General features: G+C 41.0%; 1 protein-coding gene across 2 annotated transcripts in view; it reads right to left on the bottom strand.

Moving 5' to 3' along the window:
- Positions 1 to 22,326, bottom strand: part of PABIR2 (PABIR family member 2) — an 81,750-nt gene that overhangs the window by 33,148 nt on the left and 26,276 nt on the right. The window contains exon 10 of one of the 2 annotated variants that reach the window (XM_060002608.1): positions 21,369 to 21,451. The exons of the other annotated variant lie outside the window; for it this stretch is intronic. Within the exon in view, the coding sequence (XP_059858591.1) occupies positions 21,369 to 21,451 (83 nt within the window). The remainder of the gene's footprint in view (positions 1 to 21,368; positions 21,452 to 22,326) is intronic. 2 annotated transcript variants of the gene reach the window in all.

Here is a 22,326-nt window from a genome sequence, read left to right as displayed (position 1 = left end):
CTACTAGAGAATGGACTTGAGGATACGGGGAGGGGGAAGGGTAAGCTGTGACGAAGCGAGAGAGTGGCATGGACATATCTACACTACCAAACGTAAAATAGATAGCTAGTGGGAAGCAGCCGCATAGCACAGGGAGATCAGCTCGGTGTTTTGTGACCACCTAGAGGGGTGGGATAGGAGGGTGGGAGGGAGGGAGACGCAAGAGGGAAGAGATATGGGAACATACGTATATGTATAACTGATTCACTTTGTTATAAAGCAGAAACTAACACACCATTGTAAGGCAATTATACTCCAATAAAGGTGTTAAAAAAAAAAAAAGGTCTCGGGGCAGGAGAAAGAGTAGACTTTGAATTCAGCGGATTTGGGATTACTTGAGTTTTATTTAAGTGAGGCATCTGGTCTTGATCTCAAAAATTCATTCTAACTTTCATACTCTTATCATTCTTCGACATTATGTACCAAAGCTGAACATGCAAATAATCTGGGACTCAGTAATTCTATTCCTAGGGGTACTCAACAGTAATGCATGCACACGTGCTCTAAGACACATGTACAGAAGTACTCATAACAGAACTATTTATAATAGCTAACACTGACGGCAATTCCAAGGTCCGTCAAGAGTGAAATGGGTAAATTGTGACAAAGTCCTTCAATGGAGTACTATCCAGCAATGAGAATGACTGGTCTACAGCTTTAAGCAAACATGTACATAAACATCACAAGTGTGATGTTGAGCGAAAGAAGCCAGACACAGAAAAGCACATCCTGTATGATTCCATTTATATAAAGTTCGAATGCAGGCAAAGCTAATCTATGCTGTTAGAGGTCAGGACAGTGGTTAGCTATGACAGGGGAGTGGCTGGAAGAGGAAATGAGGGGTGTGGTAGGTTGAATGGTGGCCTCACAAAAGATATATCCACGCTCCAGAACCTGTGAACGTGACCTTATTTGGAAAAAGGGTCTTTGCAGATGTTATTCAGTCAAGGATCTCAAAATGAGATCATCTGGATTATTTGGCCTTAAATCCAATGACAAGGTGTCCTTATAAGAGACGGAAGAGGAGAAGACACAGAAGAGGGAGAAGAGGGAGAAGGGCCTTGTGAAGAAGGGGGCAGAGATTTACAGCAATGCGTACACAAGCCAAGGAACGCCTGGAGCCCCCAGAGCAGGAGGAAACAAGGAAGTCTCCTCCCCTAGAGCCCCGAGAGGGAGACGGCCCTGCTGACATCTTGATTTCAGACTTCTGGCCTCCAGAACTATGAAAGAATACATTTCTGTTGTAAGCCACTAAATCTGTGGCAATTTACAGAAACCCTAGGAAACTCATGCAGGGAAGGTGCTCTGTTTCTTGATCTGGGTACTGCTTACATGGGTATGTTCATTTTGTAAAAATTGATCAAGTTGTACACTAATAGTTTGTGTATTTTTTACATGTATATTATACTTCAATAAAAATTTATTTTAAAAATCTATGATTCTATATTCTAGTTTCCAAATACCCACCATTTGGAGTAAACAGAGCCTGGCTTTATGAGGTCTCATTGTTTATGTTTAAGCTGTGCTTTACAACAACAAGGAAAGCCTTTCACCAAGTCAAAAAACTATGCCCCTAACAAATGTATACTCATAGTCTTTCCCTCCACTGCCGTACGGTGAGGGGAACTTTGGAAGACAAAATATCAGAAGCAAGTAGCCAACATCCATTTTTCATATATTTCTTTTTGTTGAAGTAGGCAGCAGGGTGGGTAAGGGGTAACAAATCTCCAGGACAGGAACTGTCTGGAAGTTTGGGGTAATGATAGAATGACCAACACCTTGCTTTTGCTCAAAGTGGATCAGTTGGGAATTCTTTGTGATCAACAAGAAGAAGAAGCCAGGGCTTCCTTGGTGGCGCAGTGGTTGAGAGTCTGCCTGCCGATGCAGGGGACACGGGTTCGTGCCCCGGTCCGGGAAGGTCCCACATGCCACGGAGCGGCTGGGCCCGTGAGCCATGGCCGCTGAGCCTGCGCATCCGGAGCCTGTGCTCCGCAACGGGAGAGGCCACAACAGTGAGAGGCCCGCATACCACACACACAAAAAAGAAGCCAAACCCTAACTCCACCCTATCTGGCAATTTTGCAGTGGGTGGGAGAAGCATTACATATTGTTTGTGTGTTGTTAAGAATGAGATTCAAAGATGGTTTCCTCTGTCTTGGAAAAAAAAAAAAGGACACATTTGGCAGCCTACAAACAATAAACCAGTAGAGGCTTCAGATTTTTTCCAAAAGAATGAGATGACTCCAAAATGAGCATGTTTTCCATTTTCCACTCTCTCCAACCCCAGGCAGATGATTTTGAACGTGCACTCTCCTCACACTGGCTTTGAAGAAGTCAAGACTTGCCAGAACTGTGGACTCAAGACTAAAGCCAAGCACAGATGGAAGTGGCTGTGGAGAGCAGGCCCAAATTCCCTCAGCAGGGATTACTGAGGAACAAAGCTGGCAGGGTGGGGATTGCAAACAGTCACAGGTGCAGAGAGGCACAGGGCAAGGGATGGGGCGCCGGGGAAGGGTCTTTTTCCACCTTCATATACGTCAGCTCTCATACATATTTGCTTAAAGGGGGCCACTGCTGCCTAAATCCAGTTACTGAACTTGTCGGTTCAAGGAGACCCCATCACTGGAAGTGGCAGACAGGCCTGCTGTTTCCTCCTCGATGCAGCAGACTGTCCCCCGTTAGCCCTGCCCAGGCACCAAGAATACAGGACTGTGGCCACATTGTCAGGAGCATGGAGGACAAAGTAAAGAAGATCACAGTGGTCTTGCAACTCCGAGAGGGGTTTTGAAGTTTTCAGTAAGAATAAGCAAAGTTTTGGCAGTGATTTGGGTGCCGACTTCCTTAAGGGGCCAAATTAGGTTAAAATTGATGGATGACTCTCCTGTAAGTTTCCTCCTGCATTGGAATCCTCAAATGTGTGTGCTTTGTTTTGAGTGAATGCTCTGTCTTGCCCCTTTGAAAGTGCAAGTTACAAGGACAGCAAGGGCTGGGTCCTTCATTTCTGTTGTCACCTTCGAGCTGCTGTCATCTACACATAGCTGTTAATGTAAAAAAAAAAAGAAAAGAAAAAGAAAGAAAAAAGAAAAGCGAAGACAGAAGTGAAATGACACATGTTCCAAATTAGGCCACTCAGGGATGGTCACAACAGTGACTTCTTCAGCAAGAAGAGAAACCTCACTCAAGGATTTGTTCGAGAGGGAAAAATGTGAAATTAGGGGGCAAAGATAAGAAAATACCCTCCTAGGAGATATGAAAAAATAGGCAATGTTTGTGAGACCAGATAATAACTAACTGATTTGAAAAGAAGTCAAAACATTAGGTAATGTGAAATTCTGAGCCTTGACTGTAACATATATTGCATGTTTTTTTTTCCTAATTCAGTTTGGTCTGTATGGCATTCCAGCCAAATGTTCTAACCAAAAGCCCTTGAGGAAAGACTGAACATGAGACAATAGTTCATAATTCAATTCCATCAGCATTCACTGAATGCTTACTACGTGCTCAACATTCTGTTTGGTGCTGTGGGGAATGTGTAGGAAGTAGAAAACACAGTCAATGCCTGCAAGAAGTTTGCCATTTAGTTGGGAGAGAGACGATTTCTAAACATAGAACAATTAAAACAATTAAGTTAGAAAATAAAGACATAGTAAAGAACCAAAAGAAACAGACTTTAGTGCCAAGATGTATGGTTCAGGTAAGAATGGACAATTCAACACCACAAAAAAGCTGAAGTTAGTAAGGAGAGGGCTACGGGATACAAATAAGGAAGACTCCCAGGCTGTAGGAAGAAGGCAAGCCCACGTCATATTCTGAATCTGACATTAACAAGAAAAACTCTAACCATTGGTGCTATTAAGATGAGGGTATTGTCTCAAAATCAACAAGGGACTGTGAGAACAGCTTCTAAAATCTCAACTGTAAGGAATCGGTTTAAAAGGCTAACATACCAAATCAGTTACCTAATGTGTTTGTGACAAAAGTTTTTGGAGTGTGACTATAGGCACACCTCAGAGATACTGCTGGTTTGCCTTGAGACCACCGCAATAAAGCAAATATTGCACGCAATAAAGCAAGTCACACAAATTTTGTTTTTGGCTTCCCAGTGTGTATAAAAGTCGTGTTTACACTATACTGTCTATTAAGTGTACAATAGCGCATTTATGTCTAAAAATGCAATGTGCATACCTTAGTTAAAAATACTTTATTGCTAAAAAATGCTAACCATCATCTGAGCCTTCAGCGATTGGTAATTTTTTTGCAACGGTAACGTCAAAGATCACTGATCACATAACAAATATAATAACAATGAAAAAGTTTGAAATGTGAGAATTACCAAAATGTGACACACAGACACAAAGAGAGCAAACGCTGGTGGAAACTGGAGCCAATACACCTGCTCAAAACTTCAATTTGTTAAAAAAAAAGAAAAAAGAAAAATCTGAAGAACACAATAAAACAAGGTCTACCTGTGCTGAATAAGGAGACCTGGATCGTAAGAAGTTGTCAGTTAGTGTGCAGCACTGTTTACAAAAGTGAACCTAAGTTCTTTGGGCCATTAGAAAGGTATATTTTGGATCAGAACAGAGGACACTACCCAGGTGCTATCCTTCTCTCCCTCCCTTGGTTATGAGTGCCTAAAACACAGTGGTTCCTTTAGAGTCATGCTGGGTGACCCTACCACTTATCACCCCATGTGGACTTGGGGACTTATTTCATCTCTCCAAGCCTCAGTTTCCTAAAATGGGAAGAATAATAATAATACCTACCCTCACTGGATTATGATGAGGATTCAATTAGGTAATACATGTGGAGTGCTTAGCACAGGGCCTGCCGTAAGGCAGGAGCTCAGTAAAAAGTTGCTATTGTTTTCATTAGTCATAAAAACATCCTGATTGCCACTAAAGGCTAGATAAATTAGTAGTTAGGAGTTTGGGCTTTGGACTCAGATAGAATAGAGTCTAAATCTATTTACTAGCTATGTAACTTTGGGCAAATTAGGCTGTTTGTTATTATTATTTGCTGTTGTGGCTACTGTTACTACCAACTTGGTCTCCCAGCTATCTTGATACTGGGAAAGAAAATTAGAGGACATAAGTCTTCCAGGCATTGGAAAGGAATACATTCCATCGTTAATGAATAAACTGACCTCCTGAATTATAATCTCCTCTGAGTCTAATTAGTGTGTATCAGACCCTCAGAGTCCCCACTGGGAGTTCCGGTCTCAGTGAACAGCCAGCCTCTCTTGGTCACCATCTACCCCCCCAAACAAGACAGTTTTTGGCTCACCAAACTGGAAGTCCAGAGGCAGGTGGCTTCAGGGCTAACATAATACTGTAACCCCAGTTCCTTTTGCCTGCTCTTCTCTGTGTCCTGATCTCCTCCCTGAGTTGAGTTGATCCTCAAGCTCGAGTGAGATGTCTGCGGCAGTTTCAGACCTCACGTTCGTACACGACAACATATCAGAGGGAAAGAGACCTCTTTCTTAACAATGAGGAAACCTTCCTCACAGCAAACTTGCCTTCATCTCTCATTACTGTGAACTGGGTCACAGGCCCATTTCCAAACGAATCCTTGTAGCCAGGTATATCTGAAATATCCAGGGGCAACAGCATTACCAAGATTGCTTTAGACAGATTAGTCTCCACCCACTGAAGCTGGAAGCAATCCTCTAAACTACACTTGTGCTAAACAATGTGACGGTAGGATATCAAGCTGCAATGGTCACCTCCTCAACTGTAGGATATCCGCACTCCTTAATGCTAGAGATAATGAAAAATAACCTTACCCCCGAGCAACTGGCCACTCCCTAAAAGCCAGCTGAAGTTAAGGTCTACCCCAGTGACCTCTTTGGAACTATAGTCATATCCGGAGTAACAGGAATGTCACTGCCTGGAAAAACAGGGTCCTTTTCTAAAATGGGCTTTCCCTTCTGGCCAAACTCCTTGGTCCATAACTGCAGTTGATAGGATCTTTGGGAGAGGTTTCCTTGGCCTTTTGTTTGAATGTTGTGCCCCCTTTATGATTCTATATGTGAAGAGGAAACCAGCCCTTTCCAGCTATGTCAAGACCCTGATTAATGCCTCACTAGCAAACACGACCCAAACCCCAGCAAGCCCGGTTCCTTCCTTTCCCAGAAGGAAGCTAACATGGCTCTCCCTTTGTTTGAAGGTGCTGGGTGAAAAAATGCTAGCTGCAGCTTTGGAGGGAGGTAAGGAGGCCCGAAAATCTGTGCCCCTCCTCAGCCCTCTACAGTTTGTCTTGAATTTAAAATGAATCAACCTGAGAAACCAAGATTCATTCAAGCTGCGATTGAGGACTCCAGACACTGACACAGGCGAGGGTGAACTTGCAGAGCTCAGGGTGACATCCAGTTCTGGACGGTGGACAACCACAGGCCTGTGCCTCAGGGTCCAGTTCCCACCCGTGGCTTCCTCCTTGACCTGTTTTTAATTTTTCAAAACTCTCACCCCTCTTGCAGAACGGTTTCGGTTCTTTGCCTGACCTCTGCTTGGTCTCCCTGGGCAGGTTGCCCTCCTTGTTCTCCCTCAGCTGGCCAGGCTGGCTGGCTGCCTAATTGTCCCAAGAGACAGGAAGGCACCCTTTACATCTCTCCGGTTTGGGTCCGTTTTTACTGCTTCTCTGGAGTTAACATCAAGGACTTTAAAAACATCTCGGTAAATGCAGATGTGGAGGCTAGATAGGATTGTGGTCACCTTGGCCCTCATTTTTCTTGCTGCTCACAGAGTAGGAAAATTCAGTGCTGTTTTTGGACTTGACCCAATACCTTTTCTGTCCAGAAAGCCAATAACTCACTCTCGGAGTGACTTGTTTGGCTCTGCTTGCTATATCACGTATCATATATTATAGATGATATATCACAGTCATTGGCAAAGCTAACTAATGCCCAAACTCCACTCCCAGATCCCAGCACCGACTGCCAGAGGTAACCAGACATTCACATTAATGAGACGTGGTGGGCTGTTAAACCAATCTGCATTATTTGAGGTGAAAGGGTGGAAGCAAACAGACTTCCAAGTTTCTTGGATTAGTATCAGTATAATTTCTTTTGGACTGTAAGTACTGAGAAAGATTGTATTTTCTACATTACTAGGAATTTGTTTTTCAAATCAAGTGAATATTATGTACAGAACATTGTGCTCAATCTTAAACGGGCTACAAGGATTTTAGTAAGGGATACATGCCATATGCTTTGGAAAAATTATAAACAATCCAAGGTAGTATATGCTAGGTCAGAAGGAATGGTATAGAGCAAGGCTGTAAGGACAGAAGCACAGGGGACTTTGTCCTTAGTTGATGTATAACAGCTTAAACTCATTTCTAAGCATTGCCCTTGGGCCTTTTCATTCAGGACAATGACAGACTCTGGGAGAGGTGGGGTGGAACACCACTGACCACCTAGAGTTAAATGAAACCTCTCATTAACCCATTGCCAACCTGCACCAAGAGTGCCCTGTTCAGTTGCTTGCTTCCTGTGGCTAAATTTGGCCTATCCGGAGGCCCGAGGAACGTCTGCCCAGTGGTTTATACGGCAGCTTGCATTCTGATGGGGAAAGGAAGATATATGCTTAAGGATGTGGAGATGGTGGTGACCTGACCTCCCCGGGAAACGCCCTCCTATATTTCGAGTTGCCTGGTCACTCAGCTTAATGATTTTAAAAGAAGACATTATTTTGTTCAGTGGCCTGTAGTGAAGTTTGCACTCTGCCAGGGAAGAGAAAATAAATGTCTGTGGGAGTGAGGAAATAGTAGGGACCTCCTTGGGAAACTCTCTGCTGGTCAGTCAGCTTATTAATTTTTAAGAGACGTTAAGGGGTCATAAAGAGAACCCTGGCCTGGAAGTCAGGAAGTGTGCTGTGCAGTGGGCCCATCGGCAGCGGGAGGGAGAACGTCAGCCACCGGGAGCCCACAAGGAGCATTTATAATGATGAGGATGACACAAATGTCACATTTTATACCGCTTTACAGTTTTTAAAGCACTTTTGCATCTACTACCACAAAATCCTAGAATCTTACGAGTGGGAAAGGACTTTAGGAATTACCCAGCATGGCCCCCCAACCCAGGCAAGACTCTCACCTCCACTATCCCTCTCGTTTGATATTCCAAGAAGCCCTTTGCAGAAGCCAGCTTAGCAAGTAGCATCATCTTCATTTTATAGGAAGACCAACTAAGGAGTTAGTTTCAGGCCAAGATGATGCAGTCAATCGTGACAAAACTGGCCTTAAACACGCTAGTCCGGGGTTCTTTCCATGCTATCACATATCTCTTTTATATTTAAGAGGATAGGTTCTACTCACCCTTCTGGCCCTTACTAAGTAATTTAGCACCTAACCATTCTCAAATTGCTTTAGAAGCTTCAGATCTGATACGTCAGTTAGAGTACAAGATCTTTTCGGGCCAGACCTCATACTGCCTTGAATCTCCATCCTCTCCCCACGTCACCACCAGTGTTACGGGTTCTTGGAAGATACTTAACAAATGCCTGAATGAACGAATTGAAATTCTAAAATTTCTGAGTTACTCCTTATACCTTAGAGGCGTGCCAGGTTCTACTTTCCATGATTTTGTCCTCATCTTTGGAAACTTCATTTGCTTGGAGCTACTGGGGTTACTTGGGCAGGCTGAAATACTCTGGTATCAGGGGTTATATGGGGGAATGTCTTGATATCTTACAGCAGATCCCCTTTCTCGAAGGATAAAACAACCGGCAAGTTAATGACCTAGGTCTGATATTGGCAAGTTGAGGATTCTATATGTATTTTATTTCTCTTTAAAGTCTTGGCTGGAATTCTATAGAATGGAGAAGTCACGTTGCCCCTTTCTGGCCACTGGAATGTATTAAATGAGACACACTGTGCTCATTTTAAATCTTAGGGTTAGAGGAAGAGTTCTGACCAGGGTTATTCGTCATTGGCTTTTGACATAAACTAGCCTTTCCCAAGAAGGTTAAGGTGCAATGAAAAGAAGAATCAAAGACTTACATGGAAATAGCCACAGGATTGACTAGTTAGCCAAAGTGCACACTTTTTTCTGAAGTTAAAAATTTATGCTTGGTGATTTCCATTTAAAAATCAAGGTTTTAAACTGCTGTCTATACTGGTCTATGCCTGGACTTAAAAAAAACTTTTTGGTTCATAATTCTTTTGATGCTGTTAACATACAGAAGAACGCTAGCTTCCAAAATAGGATATATGTTGCAATAAGCATCTCCTGCTCCTGCCCCCCAAGGACATCTGGAAAGGGTGTTAGTTAAATAGCCATGGATTTGCACAGTGCTATAATTTTTATAGATATAAAGAAGCCTCCCTCCGCCTTCACCCCTACACCAGCGATGGGTGAGCTACCCCCAAACTCTTTCACAAGGACAACAAGCAACGGAATCTGGCAGATCACCCTAACCAAATACCACCCAGGCAGAAGGAGCCCAACCTGTCTAGTGAAATTCTTTCAAATATATTTTATACTATCAACGCTTAAACTCACCAGGAAAAAAAAAAAAAACAATGAAATTTACCAGGAAACGTTTCAGGTAGAGTAATAGAGCTGCTGAGATACACTTAAACATAACTTCCTAAACTTAAACCGCATAATAATCTTTTCCAGATCCTTTTAGCTAGTTTCTTATTCCGAAATGAACCTTGTATGGAATTGCACACACTTGGCCCAGTACAAATTTCACCATATTGAGCCCCTTAGACTTGGCCCACCACTAATTCATACTGTCAACTACAGCTTGGTTCTCACCACTGCCCAATTGTTCCTTATATACCTTATACCGTGAATATTCCAGTCTTTATCTTCAGGTTCCCAAGTCCTATTTATTCCAACACCCCCATTCTTAGTAGATGAGCTTGACAAAGTTTGCTGAAAAAAATTGAAGCTATGGAGATGTGAGAATATCTCTCACGTCAGATGATTTTTTTTTCTGAGTACTCTCTAAGTTATCCCCTCCGTCTCTGCTGTAGAATTCACCCTTTCATACTTTTCTACTCCCACACTTATCCTCTCCCTCCAGACTTGCACTGTCCTGTATGGTAGCCACTAGCCACATATGGCTATTTAAATGTAAATGAATTAGAATCAAATAAAATTAAACATTCAGTTCCACAATCACACTAGCCGCATTTCAAGCGCTCAACAGCCACACGGGATTACCTGAAGGGACAGTGCAGATACGGAACATTTCCATCATTGTGGAAAATCCTACTGGATAGCAGTGCTCAGTAGGGTCCTCTGATTTCTTACCTATCCCGTGGGCTATTCAATCTCATCATCAACAACAGTAACAACTACCCTACAAGTGACCGTCATACCCTTGTTGCTACCAGTATCTAAATGCTGCCAAACTTTTAGAATAGATACTTGCCTTCATGCTTGCATTCCTTTCTTGGTCCTCTGCAATCTGACTTCTGTACCTGCTAAGAAGCCACCAAAGACATTTGGGGCATCCTCCACCATTTTTTCCTAGTCATCACCCTCTAAAATTTCTCCTCTCTAACCTGTCTCTCACACCTCTTGTCCCTGGCACATCCCATTGCTGAAGAAATGTTGCGTAGATGAGACAACGAGCTTCCCTCCTTGATCATTCGCTCCCCCCGTCCTGAAAGTCCAGTCCTCTGCTTTTCTTCTGCCAGCCCTTCTCTGATGAACTCATCTTCCCTTATTTGCCTTCCACTATCTGCTCTATGAAAACGGGTCTCAATCTCATGGCTCGAGATGCTAATTCCTCACCTACCTGCCTGGCATTACAGGAGAGTGCCAAGAATAAGTGTTGGTATTATCAATGAAGGCAGAGAAAGCTATCTCCTATCCCAATTAATTTCCATGTCCCTTGAAACCCTGTGGGCAAGTGAAGAGTCAGGGATGGAAGGGGGCAGAAACAAAGACTACAAAAGGAAGACATGGGAACGCTCTGGCCAAAAGAACTTTGTCTATATAATAATTCTGCCATAGTCTTTTCTTATAACCAGTGTCAAAACCTCAGGATAATATAGAAGTTCTTTTTCCTTTTGACTCCTTCCTCTTTCTTTTCTTCTTTTCTTTTGGAGGGAGGAGTGGGTTAGTAACCTCCGCCTTGCCTTTTCATAGCAAACTCCACAACAGTTGTAGATCAAAATGGAAAACCAGTCACTTGCACCAAGGCACTAGCCTGCAGTAAGCCCACAGCAAATTACAGCCTGGTGTTTTGTGAAGGAAGTTGACAGGACAACACCTTCTTCCCTTCTCAAAATGAATGCATAAAAATACGCTCTAGCCTTTAACAGCATCCGATGTCTATAACTAACATGAAGAGAACATCAGAACTTTTTTTTCCCTTTGGCTTTTTTTTTTTCTTTCAGCAGACACATTGCTCTGCTGATTAGAAAGCTAAGAAAGTGGATAGGTAGAAATATATAGCTTATTCAGCCAAAGGAAAGTTAAAGTAATGCAGACAACACATTGCATAGTGCCTGATTTGGTTACACTTAATTTAAAGACCACCAGGTCCTGACCAATGCTCTTTCCCCCCCCAGCTTTATTGAAATATAGTTGACAAATAAAATTGTAATATATTTAAAGTGTACAACATGATGATTTGATATATGTATACGCAGGGAAATGATTACCACAATCAAGTTAAGGAACAATAAACATAATTCTTTTTTTTTTTTTTTTTTTTGCGGTACGCGGGCCTCTCACTGTTGTGGCCTCTCCCGTTGCGGAGCACAGGCTCCGGACGTGCAGGCTCAGGGCCATGGCTCACGGGCCCAGCCGCTCCGCGGCATGTGGGATCTTCCCGGACCGGAGCATGAACCCGTGTCCCCTGCATCAGCAGGCGGACTCTCAACCACTGCACCACCAGGGAAGCCCCGTAATTCCTTTTTTTGTGTGAGAATGCTTACCATCTACTCTCTTGGCAAATTTTAAGTCCACAACACAGTATCATTAACTATAGTCACCATGCGGTACATTAGATCCTCAGAACTTACTCATCTTTTAACTGGAAGTTTGTCCCCTTTGACCAACATCTCGCCATTTCCTCCACCCCCAGCCCCTCACAACCACCATTCTCTGTTTCTATGAGTTTGACTTTTTTTTTAGATTCCACATATAAGGGATGCCATACAATGATTCTCTGTCTCCTGACCAGTGCTCTTGAAATGTAAATTCACTATCCAAAACCCACAAGTGAATCCAAAACACTGGGAAACAGGAGAAATTTACGCTGGACAGATGTGGGCAGTCCCCAAACTCAGTGATCTTTGACAGCTACAAGGTCAAGGCAGTTTTTCAAAGTGATTTGTACAAAGTTTGCTTGTAAAAGAAAAAACATTTTTTAAGAGGGCATTCAGTTATATCCGAGGTAATCAAAGTAGCAAAAATAATCTCCAAAGTCAGCATTTACTAGGCAATTTGGGTTAAAATGTTATAAAAGGCAGACTGTTTGGGCTAGTACATCTGCCTCTCTTGCACTTGAAGAAAATTTGTAGATGAAGAAACTGCCTTAAAAAAAAAAAAAGAAAGAAAGAAAAGCCTCCTTTCCCACAGCCTTCTGCCAAACAGATTCTGTTGCTAGGTAAACAGAAGCTACCAACAATTTATGTACCAATATATATAGCAAATTATAGCTGAGAGGAAGCTTGCTAGCTTATGAAACAGATGGTGATTTGTTGTGGCTCGGGAGAGAACAGGGTTTTGCCATGATGAGCCCCTGCTAGTCTCTCTGACAATTTCCTAGCCTAATAAACACTCTGACTTTGTATGTTATGAAGTTGGATGAGAGTGGAATCATGTAGAAAAGAAAGGAAAAGTTGGAAGGAATGGCAAAGACAATGCTCTTTGAGAGAAGGAATTATGGGTTTTAAACTTTGTGTTTAAATATGAGATATCAGTAGAAAGTAAACCAACACAGCTTGTAATATAACCCCCAGACTTGCCATCTGGGTTGAAGTCAAATTGAATAAGCCCAAGAACATCAACTCCGCTTCTCTAGCACTATGAAAAATTTCAGAAAGTCTGGTCAAGCAATCAGAAGCAAGAACAAGAGGGTGTAATCTTCTGTGAACATCTGTAACTAGAGAATATACCACGCTTATTAAGATTGTGTCAAAAGAAATTTCATCGAGTTAAGGCCCTTGCAGCTCACATTTCTCATCCAAACTAAACTAGTGTTTGTTCAATAAGCAACTGGTTCACAACTGGACTTAAACTGTCTCCCCACATCCTGGAACAAACTGTTGAACCACACTCAGATCCACACTGACATCTGCAGGTAATCAAAACAGGACTTCTATGAATTGATTTCTAGACGCAGATTCTCAAACCATTCACCACAGCAGTGTGCGAACCCATAAAACCTAAATACCCTGGATGACTATTTCTTTAAAAAATACTCTCTATCTTTAAGTGCTTTCATAGACTAAAATATTGTATATAGAGTATGAACTCCATTATCTAGAAAAAACCCCACAAACATATAGTTATTTCCACCTGGTGTAATTATGGTGATTTTAATTTTCACTTTAAACTTTGCCTTCAATTTTCCATTACTTTTCAGATATTCTCCAATGAGTGTATAGTCCTTTTACAATTAGTTATTGAAAGGCTGCTACCTCGATTTTATTTTTTTAATTGTCAATATCAGCATTTTAATGAGTTATTAAAAATAAAATCATGCATAATATCCTCAACAGGCAAAGGTTACAATTATATGTAACATAAATATATAAAGGGAGCTGTAAGATGAAGGCATTTTTTTTTAAAGATACGGATAAATAGTCAAGACAATAAATTGTTTTTTAAATATGCGTTTGAAAGAAAATCTAGGGAAAATAAGGTACAAAAAGCGATGGTCTCATTTAAAAAAGGATTTTCATATGTCCTAGCTAATAAGCACTAAATATGTTATATATATGAGTGAAGAGGAAGATTTTTAAAGGATAAGTAAAGTTAATGAGGTAAAGAAAAACACAAAGGATACATTATGGCAATTGAAAAATAGTGTACTAAGGAAAAACATGCCAAACGAGTTGAATCAGGAGGACACACTATAAAAAACAAAGCAACAAACACCCAAACAAAAAATCATTTGAAAATAGTTTACACACATTCTTCCAAAATTGATGCATGTTAGTGTTTGTACTAACATGACAATGTCTATGGGATTTTTAATGTTCATGTTTATTCTTCTCCTAAAATATGGTTCCTATTGCAGAAATTAATATTAATCTAAATTTTCTTCTTCCCATACGTCAGTGAATGAAGAAAAATAACAATTGTCACACAATCGTCAAAAAATATTCTGTTACCAAAAAAATTCTCTAACCAAAGGAATAAATGATAGATATGGCATATCTCCAGTACAACTTTGTTGATAATTCATTTTCCACACACCTCTGGATACTACTGTATCTTTTTTTTTAAATTAATTTATTTATTTTTGCTGTGTTGGGTCTTTGTTTCTGTGCAAGGGCTTTGTCTAGTTGTGGCAAGCAGGGACCACTCTTCATCGCGGTGTGCGGGCCTCTCACTATTGTGGCCTCTTTTGTTGCATAGCACAGGCTCCAGACGCGCAGGCTCAGTAGTTGTGGCTCACGGGCCTAGTTGCTCCATGGCATGTGGGATCCTCCCAGACCAGGGCTCGAACCCATGCCCCCTGCATTAGCAGGCAGATTCTCAACCACTGCGCCACCAGGGAAGCGCCTACTGTATCTTTTAATAGCCTCTCTAGTGCGACCGCTACCTCAATTTTAACCTCAAACCCCTAGTTGTCCCAGGTCAATTTGTATTCACATTCATCAAAGCCTTTAAAAAAAATCCTGCAAAATGTTTTTCTGTGGTAAACTGCTACTAAGCAGCATGCTTATTTATATAGGCCATCAAAACTCCTAAAGACACACAAAGATAAGGAGAAAGCAGATTTGTAGAGTCTAACATACGTGATTTTTCTATAGTGCCTTTCAACTGAGTGAAATTTCAAAGTAACGTTTATTGGATCAATCTATAATTACTGTATTAGAGAAAACAGGATCTATTACCAAGAGGCTCCTTTTACAATGACTGTCTGGGGGAAAGCCTGTTTTTCTGGGCTTGTGAAATCAAGTGACTCATTAAATTTCTGAGGTAAAAAATCAACATTTGAAGAAAGCCTTATTCTACATGTTAAAAATTAAGTGTAATAGAAAAATACACCTAGGGTTTCTGGTGGTAGGGAGAAAAAAGACAACTGCTTAAGGGTTTATTAACAAATTCAATCGATAGGCACTCATAAACCTGCAGGCCCTCAGCTTACAAGTGTGCTACATTTCAAACGTTTATTGGTATATTTATTTTTTGGTGCCTGCAAAGCGTTTTCTTGAGGAAACAAAGTCATGGTAGTTAGAGTCCCAAGTTAATTCACAAAAGTAAAGCTAAAGTACTGAAGGTTTGCAACGAAATTCTAAGAAGTAGTTTTAGTAATAAGGTCAAACAAATGCTGGAATGATTTCAACAATAAATTATTTTTCAGTTTTCCTGTTTTGGTACATGAGAGAATAATTATAGAAAGATAAGAAAGGCGGACCTTTTCAAGCACTTTAGATATTAACATTTAAGTTCCCTTTAAAACTTGCAACTTTTTAAAATTTATGCTTATTGGCCATACTTGAAGTTTTACTTTAGTTAACAAATGGACACAAGATGGAAATTAGGGAGAAAAATTAGGAGAGGGATTTTGATATGGAAACTGGGCAAGAACTGAAGCAGAAGGGGGGAGAGGGAACTAAAGAAAACATAGGGGTTGCCTCCACTTCATTCATTCATTCATTCGTTCGACTGTTAAGTGGCAGGCCCCATTGGTAAGTATAAGGACCGAGTAGTTCATCATTCATTCAACCATTCGCCCTCCTCCCCAAGTGACCCAGATAGTCAAGTTGACTGCATATTTTGAAAAAACATATTTGCATCTTTCATACTGTGTGTGAAGTTGAGTAGCTTTTCATATATTTAAGGCTCATTTCTTCTGTGAACTGTGTTTTCATATTTTTGCCCATTTTCCTCTTGTGAGTTTTAGCCTACCCCCCGCTCTGAAATTTGAGTTCTTTATATATGTATTTGGGATATTAGCCATTTAGATAAGTATTTCTCCCAGTTTTGTTGTGTTTCTTTCGACTGTGCTTATGTGGTGTTTTTGTCTGTCTGTTTGTTTGTTTTTGTTGGGGGTCTTTTGCCACGCAACAGGTTTCTATTTTTATGTAGCCTTTACTTTTATGTAGTTGAAATTATCCATCTTTTTCATTGTATCTGGATTTGGAGTCATACTTCGAAAGGCTTTCCCTATACCCAGGTTATAAAGGATTTCATCCATGTTTTCTTATATTACTTACATGGTTTCATTTTTTAACATTTAGATCCACTTGGAGTTTATTCCAGTGCACAGTGTGAGGTATGGAACCAAATTATCTATTTTTACAGCAATCCATTATCCCAACAGCATTTATTAAAAAGTCCAGGGCTTCCCTGGTGGCGCAGGGGTTGAGACTCCGCCTGCCGATGCAGGGGACACGGGTTCGTGCCCCGGTCCAGGAAGATCCTACATGCCGCGGAGCGGCTGGTCCCATGAGCCATGGCCGCTGAGCCTGTGCATCCAGAGCCTGTGCTCCGCAACGGGAGAGGCCGCTACAGTGAGAGGCCCGCGTACCGCAAAAAAAAAAAAAAAAAAAAAAGTCCATTTTTGCCCCAGTGATCTGGGTATACCACCTTTACTATATGTTAAATTTTACACTTGGTCTATGTCTGGACTTTCCGCTTTGCTCCAATGATCTGTCTGTTCACGCACCAGTATAATATAATAAAGGTAACAGGTTATAACACATTGGTATGCAAAAAGGGGGGCAGCTTTCTTTACAGAAGAATGCTACCTAATAAATGTGGAAGGAATGACAGAATTAGTAAAATATTTTGCAGCCACCATCTTAAAAACTGACCCAGGGAGGCATCACTAATGGATGCTAAAACTATTGGGTGAAAGTTGTTGGGGAACAGGACATTTACATGGTCACATTTAATACTTTTAAAATACTAATTTAATATTAACTACAAAGGGGGAAAAGTACCTTTACAGTGGAGAAATCTGGAGAACACTACCTTGACTAAGTGACTGAACTTGGCATCACCAGTGGAACAACTGACATCATGTACCTCCTGATATGATGCAATGGGAATCACCTATGTGGTATTCTTGCCAAAAAGATTTAACTAATCTAATGTTTAATTGAATCTAATCATGAGGAAACAATCCAACAAATCCGAACAACAGGACCTCATACAAGACAATTGGCCCAGACTCTTCAAAATGAGTATTTCATGAAAGATGAAAGAAAGTGAGGGGACTGTTCTACATTAAAGAAAACTAAAGAAACATGAAAACTAAATGAATTTGTATGACCTTTGAGCCTAAATTTTGAATCCTCAATTGAAAAAAATTGATAAAATAATATTACTTAATTCACAGTCCATATTCAGATTTCCCAAATTGTCCCAATAATCTCTTTTAGATCAGGACCACCCAGCTCAACCACAGACTCATGAGAAAAAATGAACTGTTTAGTTTTAAGTCACTAAGGTTTCAGGGGGAAGGAGAGGGAGATTACACAGTAATAGCTTATATAAATATGCTACCATCTGTGTGAAATTTGGGAAAAAAGAATATATTGATGAATTTGTTTACATATATGCAAACGTTCTCTGTAAGGATACACAGAAACATAAAACCACAATTGCTGTGGGGAAGAGGAGCTATGGTGGCTGGGGGATGAAGACAGGAGGGAGACACTTCATTTTCTGCCCTATTGTACCTGTAGAATTTTAAACACATGAATGTATTTCCAATGAATGAATGAGTGAATGAATGAAATCTGTTTCTTTTACTCATGTCTTTCCAGGACCCTTGAATCATCTCTAGTGGTAATGGGAACTCTCATACCCTACTGATGAGAGTATAAATTGGTACAATCTTGGTGGGGTGGAGGTGTGGCTTTAAGAAATGCCTATAACGTAAGGTCAGACACTATAAAACTCTTCAAGGAAAACATAGGCAGAACGCTCTATGACATAAATCACAGCAAGATCCTTTCTGACCCACCTCCTAGAGAAATGGAAATAAAAACAAAAATAAACAAATGGGGCCTAATGAAACTTAAAAGCTTTTGCACAGCAAAGGAAACCGTAAACAAGACGAAAAGACAACCCTCAGAATGGGAGAAAATATTTGCAAATGAAGCAACTGACAAAGGATTAATCTCCAAAACATACAAGCAACTCATGCAGCTCAATATCAAAAAAACAAACAACCCAATCCAAAAATGGGCAGAAGACCTAAATAGACATTTCTCCAAAGAAGATATACAGATGGCCAAGAGGCATATGAAAGGATGCTCAACATCACTAATCATCAGAGAAATGCAAATCAAAACTACAACGAGGTATCACCTCACACCAGTCAGAATGGCCATCATCAAAAAAATCTAGAAATAATAAATGCTGGAGAGGGTGTGGAGGAAAGGGAACCCTCTTGCACTGTTGGTGGGAATGTAAATTGATACAGCCACTACGGAGAACAGTATGGAGGTTCCTTAAAAGTTAAAAACAGAACTACCATAGGACCCAGCAATCCCACTACTGGGCATATACCCTGAGAAAACCATAATTCAAAAAGAGTCATGTACCACAATGTTCACTGCAACTCTATTTACAATAGCCAGGACATGGAAGCAACCTAAGTGTCCATCGACAGAAGAATGGATAAAGAAGATACAATGGAATATTACTCAGCCATAAAAAGAAACGAAATTAAGTTATTTGTAGTGAGGTGGATGCACCTAGAGTCTGTCATACAGAGTGAAGTAAGTCAGAAAGAGAAACAGAAATACCATATGCTAACACACATATATATGGAATCTAAAAAAATAAAATGGTTCTGAAGAACCCAGGGGCAGGACAGGAATAAAGACACAGATGTAGAGAATGGACTTGAGGACGCGGGGAGTGGGAAGGGTAAGCTGGGATGAAGTGAGAGGGTGGCATGGACATATCTACACTACCAAATGTAAAATAGCTAGCTAGTGGGAAGCAGCCGCATAGCACAGGGAGAGCAGTTCGGTGCTTTGTGACCACATAGAGGGGTCGGATAGGGAGGGTGGGAGGGAGACGCAAGAAGGAGGGGATATGGGGACATATGTATACGTATAGCTGATTTACTTTGTTATAAAGCAGAAACTAACACACCATTGTAAAGCAATTATACTCCAATAAAGATGTTAAACAAAAGAAATGCCGATAAAATATGCAAATACATATGCAATACATAGACTATCTCCAGAAGAACCCACCAGAAGCTGATAACACTGGTTGCTTCTGGGGAAGGACCTTATGGGACTGGGAATCCAGGGTAGAAGGAAGACTGACTTTTCCCTCTATGCCCTTTTTATTCTTTGAATTTTTATGCTGAACTTGTATTACCTTTTCAAAAGGAGCATAATAAAATAAAATGCACATACCCTTTGACTCAACTATTTATCACTTCTAAGATTCTCTCCTGCAGAAATACTTACAGAAACAAAGATCTTACTTGTGTATACTAATAAAGTATAAGGAACCTAAATGACCATCAGTTAAGGATTAGTTAAATAAATTATGGAATGTTCATACATGGGAATACTATACAATTGCTAAAAATGAACCCATAAATCATCACCCAGGCTGACATAGAATATTCCAGAAATCCGGAAGCATTCCCTAATGCCTGCATCCAGCCTTTCCCACCCTGTAAGTTACTACAAACTGAATAAACCCATGTAACCATCACCCAGGTCACACAGAACACTCCAGAACACTTGAGGCGCCCCCAATGCCCACTTCTAGCCGTTCGCCCCCTGTGAATGACCACAAGCTGAATAAACCCATGTAACCATCATCCAGATCACACAGAACATTCCACAGACCATCCAGTTTGTAATAATTCATCAAGCTGTACACTTCTTTGTATGTATGTTATACTTCAATAAAAAGTGTGAAAATATGCATGTGTGTCTGTTATAAATATGTTCACATATATAGAGAAAAAGGTAATTAGGCATACAAATCAAACTATGGATGAAAAGGCTACGGGGGGAGGCATTTATTTACTTTGCATACTTCTATAAGGTTTAAACTTTATAATGAATTTTTCCCTTCACAATTTATAATTTTAAAATGAAGAAAAATAATGAAGAAAAACACTTTTTAAAAAGAAAATAATTTTAAACACTGCTATGAAATGTTAGTTTTGTCTTAGAGGAGGAAATATACAACATCAGGGTTTTAAATCCTAAAATTCGTGACCACTACCTACAACAGCCAGTCCCCCGTCCTCCCAATCCAACCCCATAGGTCCTGGAGGGAGATAAATGTCTGAAGAATAGATTCAGACAAAGAAACACTTGACTAGCTCGGTCTTTCACCTCAGACTTCAGTGTAGTCACCGAAGGGATTAGACTAAAACTTCCTTTTGCCCAAACCAGGCAGGCCTCAGTGACCCAGACGACAAGCTTCTTTCTCTGAGGGCTACATTCTGACCTTAGCTTTGGAGCTCTCACCACTACTTTAGTCCGAAGAGATGGTTAAGGAAACAAACTGAAGAAAAACCACACCTAGGGAAGGCAAGAAACCATTTAGGGTGACTGACTAGTCCCAGTTTGCCCAGGATTTTCCTTGTGTTAGCACTGAAAGTCCCCAGAAAACCCTTCAGTTCCAAGCAAACCAGGACCTAGGAAATCAGGCCTCAAGTGCTTTTTAGGCCTCTTCTCCCTGAGCCCCAACCAAGTTCCCCTTTGATCTGCAAGGTGAGGGGGAGTGTCTTCTCCTCAGAAGCTAAAGGAGAGATGCCAGACTTCTCTTACCACACTTTATAGGAGAAGAGCTAGCAGAATCAGAATCCCAGAAAGAGGGTCCAAAGAGGCACCCCAAAGAGCATTTCACACAGATTCAACAGCTTTTAACCTCTTCATACCAACAATTCCACACATCATTGTGACCCAATCCAATCCACTCCTGGATCAAAGTTCTGATTTATATTTTACTTTGAAGATTTTGGCTATACCTAGCTAGCTATTACTCAGACTCCTGTTTACTGAAGATGTTTCTTTTAGTGAACTCACTTTTTCTTTGAAACATTTATCTTTAAAATACATCTTTAAAAATATTATTTTCTAAGTTTATTTTAACAGAACACTTCCCATCACTTTCATAAATGGAAAATTGGTATCACATGCCACAAACAGAAGGTACATATTAGGTACATATGAATAACTATTACCTAGACGGAGTACTCCTTGATGAAGATTCCTCATGCAAGTTTCCCTCAGGAATGCCTGGAACGCAAGAAGCTTGGTGCTCCTCCTAGAGGTCAGAGTGCGTGGTTAACACTGCTCTGGGAGTTTCTTCCAGCTCCTTCTATAGGTTAACCCTCCCCCGTGACTTTCTTTCAGCTCCCTCTACAGGTTGGAGTGATTATCTTTCAGCTCCCTCTGTGGGTTAGAGTGGGGGGAGGAGGGTTATTGTTCAACAAAATTTTATTGAGTGACTACTATGTTGTAGATACAGCACTGAGGATACAGGGGAGAACATGGGAACAATTTCGTATCGTAATTGAGCACGGACAGGGAAAGAAGGGAAAGATGAAGTTAGAAGATTTGGGCACAGACTGTACTGTCTCTATTTCCTAAACCCCTGTTTATTCAAGCCATTGCAATCTGACTTTTGTTCCTTCCACCTCACCAAAAGTACGCTCATGAAAGTCTCTAGGGGACTTCCTAATGATCGGATCCAATGGGAAGTTTTGCATCCTCATCTTAAGTGACCCTGGACACGACTCCCTCCTTAGCTTTGCTGACAGCGTTAGCTGGTTTCTCCAAGGTTTTCTCCTATCCCTCTTGCCACCCCAGCTCTCCTTCAACCTGCCTCTTATATGTTGATGCTTGTCAGGATTTTGTCCTTAACCCTCTTCTCCATAAATCTCCCTTCTTACGTCTACACCCATAGCTCCCACTTACATAAGCTAAAGACTCCCAAATCCTGAAAGACCAGAGGTGCCTCTATTTCTCTCTCCAACCCCATTTCTCATGTTAGCAAATTACTTGTATGACTGTGAGAGTGCCTTGGTCTCTTCTTCCTGTATCCGATTTCCCTCTCACTTCTCCCTCCACCTGAGGTTTGTTCTTCGATTCAGCTTCAGCTTCCCAGTGTTCTGGGAAGGACTCCAGAAGCACAGCCTG

The sequence above is a fragment of the Delphinus delphis genome, chromosome X (genome assembly GCF_949987515.2).
Source record: "Delphinus delphis chromosome X, mDelDel1.2, whole genome shotgun sequence".
Classification (NCBI taxonomy): domain Eukaryota; kingdom Metazoa; phylum Chordata; class Mammalia; order Artiodactyla; family Delphinidae; genus Delphinus; species Delphinus delphis.
Note: the sequence above shows the minus strand (reverse complement) of the source record. Positions and strands in the feature narration are given on the sequence as shown.